Source organism: Alosa alosa, chromosome 3, assembly GCF_017589495.1.
Source record: "Alosa alosa isolate M-15738 ecotype Scorff River chromosome 3, AALO_Geno_1.1, whole genome shotgun sequence".
Classification (NCBI taxonomy): domain Eukaryota; kingdom Metazoa; phylum Chordata; class Actinopteri; order Clupeiformes; family Clupeidae; genus Alosa; species Alosa alosa.
Window position 1 is genome coordinate 32,911,820 of NC_063191.1, and position 10,000 is coordinate 32,921,819.

A 10,000-nucleotide genomic window follows, 5' to 3' on the forward strand; every position below is an offset into this window, starting at 1 on the left:
TTCTCTCTCTATTTGGGTTTCCACGGAAAGGTTCTGTGCAGGCGAAACTGCCTGTGACAAGCCATTGCTTTCTGTAACCTTTTAAAGTCTCTGCGGCGTCAACGTAGCTGAACATGACTTTTAAGATTTAAATCTTTTAGTATCTGTAGGAATTTTGATGACAACTGCAAAACACAGAAAGCTTTTGAGAGGACTGCAGTGATGAATATTTGAAAAGACTGCAGTGTTGAATGACATCTGTTTTTACACACTCACTCTCATTATTCCCAAATCAGCGAAAGCTTTGTGTTTTCGTAAACAGAATGTACAGAAGAACATCCAACATGGCCGGACTGACCTACCCACCTGCTGTGATCACGACATTAAAGGTATTGTTTCCATTCACACCACTGGGACTAGTTGTGAGGTGGCATCTGGACTTTAAGTGGTTGTGCATGGTAACTTTTATAGACATGAGGTTTTTTTTTTTGTATGCTGTAATTCTAGAAATTATAGTCTTGCTGGAAAAAAGTTCCTCACCCACAAAGGCACCCTACAGGGAAAGAGAGAGAGCTTTTCCCTCGACTGGTGTGTCAGAATGGCTTAGTGTGGATTGGTGTGTGTGGGACACAGCCAAATGACGGCCTTGGGGAGGTGGTCTTATTTGTTTTGTTTTGCAGGATGTTGACAAGTGGACGTTTGACGTCTTTGCCCTCCACGAAGCCAGTAGTGAGCACGCCCTCAAGTTTATGGTCTACGAGCTGCTCACCAGATATGATCTCATCAACCGCTTCAGGGTACGACACAAACAAAAATGATTTTTCTAAACATCTCATCCACTGTACACTGATCTGTCTATCAGCTTAAATCCAGCCACGCAATGGTTCACATTCCCACAGCAGTTCTTATGAATGAGATGCTCCAGGTTATGGCGCTGTGTCATTAACTTCCATCCAAACTGGGCATAAAGCTGGACATTTGCTCCATTAGCTCCATGACCGGACCCAAGCGGGCCTTTCCCCCCTCCCCCTCTTCCTCCTCTTCACCTCCATCTCTGTGCTCCTCAGCAGCGGCCTCCATGACTCCAGTGCAGGTAAAAGATTTACGCGGCGCTAAGCGCACACATGCGTGCGAGTCCCCAGTCGGAGCCGGAGCCTTGGCCTCCATCTGGTTCTTTTTACTCCTCACAGACTCAGCCGTCAGATCTGATCTGGGCACAGCCTCCACTGGAGGGCCAGTGACAAGGCTCTGGAACCAGGCTGAGGACGAGCCAGTGCTTTGTGCCATGACTCCAATACAAGGGTTGGGTGGTAGGGAGATTCAGTGCTAGTGTTGAAGGAGCTGCGTGTCATTCTTTTGGTTGAAAATGTTCAAAAAGGACCTGGAAATAGCAACAGTGTGAGTGAGATGAAATTTAACATGATTACCAGCCAGACACTGACCTTCTCTGTTGGCAGAGTGCTGTCAATGCTTTCAAGAAAACTTGAATACCACAAAGTTCTACACATAGTCCCTTTAAGGAGATGAGGAACTGAATATGACCTGAATACAGGATTTACTATTTATTGTCTTATTTACTGTGTGTGGCATCTTTTTAAATTATCTTTACTGTTATTTCCTCTTTTAAACATCCTTTACTGTAACTTCTTCTTCTCATCCTCTTTTTTGTAATGAAGTGCTGCATTACCAAGTCAAATTCCTGTGTACTCTGTACATTTGGCGAATGAAGCAAACCTGTACCCTGTATAACCACTGCTCCAATGCAGCCTCGGATATAAACCCCTTTCATCACTGTTATGTTATAACAAGGCTATATACAAACTTAAACTAATGTTTCAATGCAGAGATTAGAATGTCATGCAATGCTCTTATCTCATAATGAATGATTATTATCTATGCATGTCTGACTGGCCATTGGGATAACAGGGTTCTCTATTCGTGTTGATTGATGCCATCTGCATTGCCTGATACTGTAGTAATGCAGTCATGTTTTCACCCAACTGTTTTACAAGGTACATGTACAGGTTTTATTGTTAGCTTTGACCTTAACCGCCTCCATGTTTGTTATTTAGATCCCTGTGTCATCCCTGGTGTCCTTCGTGGAGGCGCTGGAGCTGGGCTACAGCAAGCACCGGAACCCCTACCACAACCTCATCCACGCCGCCGACGTCACGCAGACCGCACACTACCTGATGCTCCACACCGGCGTCATGGTAAGGGCAAGCCTCGCCAACCGCACCAAAACCCCACGCCTCAGCTGACGCTTATGAAAATGACATAGATCAATATGAAAATGTTATACTGTAGATCAATGATGATACACACACACACACACACACACACACACACATAGAGAGAGAGAGAGACACACATGCATGCACACACACACACACACACACAGAGAGAGAGAGAGAGAGAGAGAGAGAGAGAGACACACACATGCATGCACACAGAGAGAGAGAGAGACACACACACACACACACACACACACACACACACACACACACACACACACACACACACACACACACACACACACACACACACACACACACACACACACACACACACACACACACACACACACACACACACACACACACACACACACACACACACACACACACATACATACACGATAGTGTGTGTATCTAGTCTTTTATTCCAGTCAGTGTACACATGTTCACAGACAGCCTCTATGAGAAAATGCCTATTGTTAAGAAAAAAAATAAATCACTCCCTAATGGTTTTTTTTCTTCAGCACTGGCTGACGGAACTGGAAATCTTAGCCATGGTATTTGCCGCAGCCATCCATGACTTTGAACACACGGGGACAACTAACAACTTCCACATCCAGACCAGGTCTGTGTGTGTGTGTGTGTGTGTGTGTGTGTGTGTGTGTGTGTGTGTGTGTGTGTGTGTGTGTGTGTGTGTGTGTGTGTGTGTGTGTGTGTGTATGCGTGCGTGAGAGAGAGAAAAAGAGAGTGTGTGTGTATACATGCCAGATATCTGTCCGAACCTCATCACGACAGGAACAAGCATGTCTTTATTAAAGAAACGAAACACCCTTAAGTGCAATTTCAAGCAACCCCCCCCCCTCCATTCCCCACCTCAACCCCCATCCATGCACCCCAGGTCAAGCAAACAAAACATCTGGTCGCAATCTCGGGCCGATGATGTCGACTGATCAGGGCATTATTGCTCGTTATCCCGCACGGTCTGAGACCAGACCGCGGCGCATGAATCCGGGCTCCTCCTGTAATTCGCTCTGACTTATTTTATTTCTCCTGCCAGATGGCCCGTCTGATTCCGCCTAATAAATGCCAGCAGACCCTCCAGACAGGTGCGGCACGCTGTGCACCCAAGGAGTCCGTCTTTGTGTAGCGATTCAGCTCGCTCTGCGTGCGAATCACTTCGGGACGAGACGTAGCCAAGAAAAAAAAGGCCTGATGTTTAGGTTGACGTCTTTGGTAAAATAGTATCATTTTTCTGATTTTTCCTTTTTTTTCTTTTCTTTTTCATTCTTTTTTTCATTTTTCTTCCACGCTTGCTGAACAACACAAGTGCCGTGCGTTTAAAACGTTTGCTATCATCTCCATTTGTGCTACAGTGACAATGCCACAGGCCTATAGCCAGTGGAGTGTGAGATAGATGGCGTGTTTGTGATGGAAAATAAAGGAAGTAAAAAGGAACAATTGTGGAGATGGATGAGAGAGGAGAAGGGGATGGCTTGTTAGTCTGCACATTTCAGTGGAGTGTTTCTTTGAGTGCTTGCAAATGTGTGTGTACTGTATATACAGGATTATGTGTGTGTGTGTGTGTGTGTGTGTGTGTGTGTGTGTGTGTGTGTGTGTGTGTGTGTGTGTGTGTGTGTGTGTGTGCTGTTCACTTCTAAGAAATTCCGCTTCATCTCCATACACATTTTCACAGACACTTCATCACAGAACATGCAGTTTGAAACATAATTTAGTGAATGTGTTGTCCATTTGAAATGCATTACTCCGATCTAGAACAGTGTGCATCAATGGCCATTAGAATAAATCAAGGCCAGGCTGCTATCAGCATTGAGTAGCCTGTTTTATGTGTGCTGTTTGTGAAAAGCATGGATTGTTTTTATGTTGTGGGAGTCAACAGGAGAAGCTGAAGGGTTTTGTCCCTTAAAATATCTGTTTACACAGGAAGGTGTTGTTTTGTTTTTAAAAGTCACACTTCTCTCACACCTTCATCTTGTGATATCTGTAATGCCCCACATGCCTCAACACACACAATAACCTTTCTAGTGAAGAAAAACACAAACACCATGGCACAGTGGGCCAACACTGGCATAGTACACGGTCTGATCGTCTCTCGTCATTGCGTCCATCCTTGCTCTTTGTCCAGGTCAGAGGTGGCCATTTTGTACAATGACCGCTCAGTCCTGGAGAACCACCACGTGAGCGCAGCCTACCGGCTTATGCAAGAGGATGAGATGAACATCCTGGTAAACCTGACCAAGGACGACTGGAGGTATGGCAGCAGCAGCACACACACACACACACACACACACACACACACACACACACACACACACACACACACACACACACACACACACACACAGAGTCGCTGAGTTACAGAGAGTACTAGTGAAGAGGGAACTAGATGAAGCAAGTCTGTGTGTCTGTGTGTGTGTGTTTGTTACAGTTATAGACAGTGGAAAAACAAATAAGGACAAGAAAAGGCACATGCAGAGAGAACAGTAAGTAAAACAGACAGAAATACTCGGTGGAGTGAGAGGATGGAAGCGTAGAGACATAAACAAGGAAGAATGAAAGAGAAAGAGAGGAACAGCAAGGACTGACATACCACATATGTATATATACACGGAAAGTGTTCAGACCTTTTCGAGTTTTCCACATTTTGTTATGTTTCAGACTCATCTTAAAATGGATTCAATTCATTTTTTTTCTCATCAATCTACACACAATACCCCAACACTCCACAAAAAACAGGTGTTTGGAGTGTTTTGTTAATTTATGAAAAATAAAAGACTGAAATATTCCATTTACATAAGCATTCAGACCCTTTGTTATGACACTTGTAATTGAGCTCTGGTACATCCTACTTATATCAATGGTCCTTGAGATGCTTCTACAACTTGATTGGAGTCCACCTGTGCCTAAATTAATTCACTGGACATTATTAGGAAAGGCACACATCTCTATAAGGTCTCACATTTGATGGTGTATGTCAGAGTGAAAACCAAGCCATGAGGCCGTGAGAATTGTCCGTACACCTGCGAGAAAGGATTGTCTGAAGACACAGGTCTGGGGAGGGACACAAGAAAATTTCTGCAGCATTTAAAGTGCCCGAAAGCACTCCATCATTCTCAAATGGAAAAGTTTGGAACGACCAACAGTCTTCCTAGATCTGGCGGTTCAGCCAAACTGAGTAATTCGGGACGAAGGGCCTTGGTCAGACAGGTAACCAAGGACCCAATGGTCACTATGAATGAGATCCAGAGTTCCTTTGAGAGGACAAGAGAAGCGTAAAGAAGGACAAACATCAGTGCAGCACTCCACCAATCAGGCCTTTATGATAGAGTGGACAGATGGAAGCCATTTTTTTGGAGTTTCCCAAAAAGCCATTGAGTCCTTGGTTACCTGTCTCACCAAGGCCCATTGTCCTGGATTACTCAGTTTAGCTGAGCGGCCAGATCTAGGAAGACTGTTGGTTGTTCCAAACTTGGAAGATTGATGATTGATGATGAAAAAATGGATTGAATCCATTTTAAGATGAGTCTGAAACAAAACAAAACGTGAAAAAGGGTCTGAAAACTATCTGGTTACACTGTATGTACATACAGGGACATACCACATATGTATTTATATATGTACATACAGTACAGGGACATACCACATATGTATTTATTATGTACATACAGGGACATACCACATATCTATTTATATATGTACATACAGGGACAGTGGAGCAGGCCTAGCCAGTGGAGTGTGAGTTAAATGGAGTGTTTGTGAGGGAAAGTAATAACCTCCATACTGTAGTGTATCTCATATGTTGGTGCACTATTGGACTGTATCTCAAGCTACCACCAGTCCTCTTACAGTCCGTTCTCAGAATCCTCTTGGTTCCCATCAGAGGAGAGGAGATATTGAGCAGTATATCTGAAGCCTGAATATTGTATCGGTGATTTGTGATTCCTTGTTTTGCCTGTCACCAAGGCTGACAGGCCACCGATAGGTCTTGTTATTGCGATAATCCGTGATCCATACAGTATCTTGTTTGAATTCCTGAACAAATACATGTTGAAAGGGTGATTTTTAGAAATGCTGCTAATCCGCCCCTCATTATCATTGCTTATTTCATCCAAGCAGACGTTGCCAATTTTTCCTAAAGTGTCTCGTAGCAACTGAGGAGAAAGCAAAACTAACATGAGTTACTGTACTAGTCTATCCCCGCTCGGGCAGAGCAGAGCAGAGACGCTCACAGTTGTGCAAGCCCTCAGTGCTGCGGCACTGCTTCATGATGGTTGCCAGAGATATCACAAGGCCCCAACAAAGTGCTTGCAGCTGTGGGGCAGGTTACAAGGAGCATGTAGCAGAGAGAGAGAGAGAGAGAGAGAGAGAGAGAGAGAGAGAGAGAGAGAGAGGTGTAGGCTGATGCCGGTGCAGTAGTGTAATGTCCGTGTGTGATGATGCCATTTCCTGTGCTCTGAGGATGCATGCATGTACATGGATAATAAATGTGTGTGTGTGTGTGTGTGTGTGTGTGTGTGTGTGTGTGTGTTATCAGAGAGCTGCGCAGCCTGGTGATTGAGATGGTCATGAGTACAGACATGTCCTGCCATTTCCAGCAGATCAAAACCATGAGGAGCGCCCTGCAGCAGCCAGAGGGGTGAGACATCACACCCATACTTGCACACACACACACACACACACACACACACACCCACACACACACACACATACACACACACACCCACCCACACACACACACACACACACACCCACACACACACACACACATACATATGGCATATACACAGTCACACATATAATAATAATAATAATAATAATAATGCATTTTATTTATGGGTGCCTTTCTGAACACTCAAGGTCACCTTACAGAATCAACAATAAAACATTCAATCCATTAAACAAGCAAACAGAGAAAAATTGAGAAAACAAGCAATAAAATAACATGATAATACTATTAATAAAAAAGAGCAAAAGAAAAAAAGAAAGAAAAAAAATGAAAGAGAGTAGGCCTGTCTGAAAAGATGAGTTTTTAGGTGAGACCATGGTAACCAGATGAGCAGGTGGGAGGATGAGCTGGATGGAGGAAGAAGATCTGAGAGAACGGATGGGTGTCTTGATATTGATATCACTGTTTGAACATCTATACACATACTGTACATCACAGACCCTCACAAACATAGATGGATGGGCACAGTTTAAGGAGGGCCACACATAGGCACTGACATGAGTGTGCCAACACGCTCTGTTTCTTGCCCCCGCACACTGGCGTTGAAATTGTTAACATCTTTGATGCTGGGGTTGTATTGAGAACAATGGGATCTAAGTAGCTGAAGTTGAAAGTGGCCAGGGTGCAGTCCACTTCACACCCTTATGTCTCCCCAAAGTAATTTTCTGAGTATTTCTGTACTCATAAATGTGTCTAAATGTCACTAACACTGCAGTCTGAATGTGCATTAAAAGTGTGTGTGTGTGTGTGTGTGTGTGTGTGTGTGTGTGTGTGTGTGTGTGTGTGTGTGTGTGTGTGTGTGTGTGTGGATGAATTTATGTGAGTGTGTTCATTATGTGTGTGTGTGTGTGTGTGTGTGTGTGTTCATGATGGTGTCTTTATTGCCTGATGGTGTGTTGTGTGTGTGCATGTGTGTGTTCATGACAACGTCCTTATTGGCTGACGGTGTGTTGTGTGTGTGTGTGCGTGTGTGTGTTCATGACGACATCCTTATTGGCTGACGGTGTGTTGTGTGTGTGTGCGCGTGTGTGTGTTCATGACGATGTCCTTATTGGCTGACGGTGTGTTGTTTGTGTGTCCGCGTGTGTGTGTTCATGACGACGTCCTTATTGGCTGACGGTGTGTTGTGTGTGTGTGTGCGTGTGTGTGTGTGTTCATGACTACGTCCTTATTGGCTGACAGTGTGTTGTGTGTGTGTGCGCGTGTGTGTGTTCATGACGACCGACGTCCTTATTGGCTGACGGTGTATTGTGTGTGTGTCCGCGTGTGTGTGTGTTCATGACGACGTCCTTATTGGCTGACGGTGTATTGTGTGTGTGTCTGATAGCATTGACAAACCCAAGGCGCTGTCACTGATGCTCCATGCTGCTGACATCAGCCACCCAGCCAAGGCCTGGAAGCTCCACTACCGCTGGACCCAATCCCTCATGGAGGAGTTCTTCAGACAGGTACTGCCCTCTGTACAAACCGACACGGTCAGAAGCAGCGAGAAAACTCCGCCGCTCGCTTAGCTAAGTTAGCAGGTCTGATGCCAGAACACTCCGTAACTGCAGAGAACAGAGATACTTTTGCGACTTTAATAAAGGTCATCGTAATGCGTCCGTGTGCTTCAGTGAGGTGTTTAGATAGATGATGCTCGTCCACTGTTTGAGCTCCCCAGTGTTTGTATTCGGGGCAGGAGATGTGGGCTCTGAGTGTGACTCTGTGGCTGTCTGCTTCCAGGGGGATAAAGAGGCCGAGCTGGGGCTGCCCTTCTCTCCCCTGTGTGATCGCAAGGCCACTATGATCGCACAGTCACAGATAGGTGAGCCTGCACTGCGCTGTTTATTTTCCTTTTCTCATAGCGGGAACGATGTTTCATCGCATAGCTCAATGCTCCCTCCATGTGGACAATTTTGAAGTTGCACTCAGCTTAATTTTCCATTTAACAACTGTATGAATAAGTGTCATGTTTTTGTTGAAACATTCTTTTATTATGTTTGCAGCAATAATAAATAAGCAACTTAATTCGTTTTTAAAGGTTTTGTTTTCTGTCCTCCCAAGGGTTCATTGACTTCATAGTGGAACCAACGTTCTCTGTATTGGTTGACACCACAGAGAAGATTATTTCTCCTCTCATAGAGGAAGCGCTAAGTGCAGGGGACACTGGTGTCCCAAGGTCCAGGTACTGCTTCCCTCACTCACTCATTCACGTGCCTGTCCTTTTCTCGCTCACTTCCTTTCTCTCTGTGTGTGGTGTGTGTGTGTGTGGGTGTGTGTGTGTGTGTGTCTGTGCGTGTGTCTCTCTGTGTGTGTGTGTGTGTGTGTGTGTGTATGTGTGTGTGTGTGTGTGTGTGTGTCTGTATCTGTGTCTGTATGTGTGTTTGTGTCTGTGTGTTTGTGTGTGTGTGTGTGTGTGTGTGTGTGTGTGTGTGTGTGTGCAGGGGCGGACTGACAATCTATGCGTTCTGGAAAAGTCCAGAACGGCCGTCCATCCGACGGCCATCGACTGCCTGCCTCAGTGCCTCATCATCGGCCAAGTAGGGCGACTGTCTAGCTCTCCACATAAATATACTTCACTCAGGCTTAATCAAAGCTATCAGTATGTCTGCGCTACCAGTTGTCATTGTCATCCAAAAAAGTAAACATTTGTGCCATCGCGTTTTCAGTGAATGATACTAGGCAAGTTGATGCAGCCTTTATATTTCGCCCCTCTCTGTGGTTTAGTCTTGCTCATAGCCTTGCGCTTCAAAAACGTGCTAGAATTTAATTCTGTGCATGCAGAACAGGTGGTGAATGTCAGTTAGAGCCAGTCGTCATGGAAGAACTTGGGATAGGCCTATCAAAAACGAAAAACAAGTCCCCGGTCGTGGCACGACTGGCTGGGGCACCTGCAATGTACACCGGCCACCCTTGTTCGATTCCCGCCCCGTGGTCCTTTCCGGATCCCACCCCCACTCTCTCTCCCACTCACTTCCTGTCATTCTCCACTGTCCTGTCTGATTAAAAGCATAAAAAGCCCCAAAAATATACTTTTAAAAAGAAAAACAAGACAAAATAA

The 10,000-nt window shown here is 45.0% G+C and overlaps 1 protein-coding gene across 2 annotated transcripts in view; it reads left to right on the top strand.

Moving 5' to 3' along the window:
* pde1a (phosphodiesterase 1A, calmodulin-dependent) overlaps positions 1-10,000 on the top strand; it is a 51,308-nt gene that overhangs the window by 38,267 nt on the left and 3,041 nt on the right. For both annotated transcript variants that reach the window (XM_048239702.1, XM_048239703.1), the window contains 9 exons: positions 302-368; positions 660-776; positions 2,052-2,192; positions 2,741-2,841; positions 4,360-4,485; positions 6,769-6,870; positions 8,288-8,408; positions 8,683-8,764; positions 9,004-9,124. In XM_048239702.1, the coding sequence (XP_048095659.1) occupies positions 302-368; positions 660-776; positions 2,052-2,192; positions 2,741-2,841; positions 4,360-4,485; positions 6,769-6,870; positions 8,288-8,408; positions 8,683-8,764; positions 9,004-9,124 (978 nt within the window). The remainder of the gene's footprint in view (positions 1-301; positions 369-659; positions 777-2,051; positions 2,193-2,740; positions 2,842-4,359; positions 4,486-6,768; positions 6,871-8,287; positions 8,409-8,682; positions 8,765-9,003; positions 9,125-10,000) is intronic.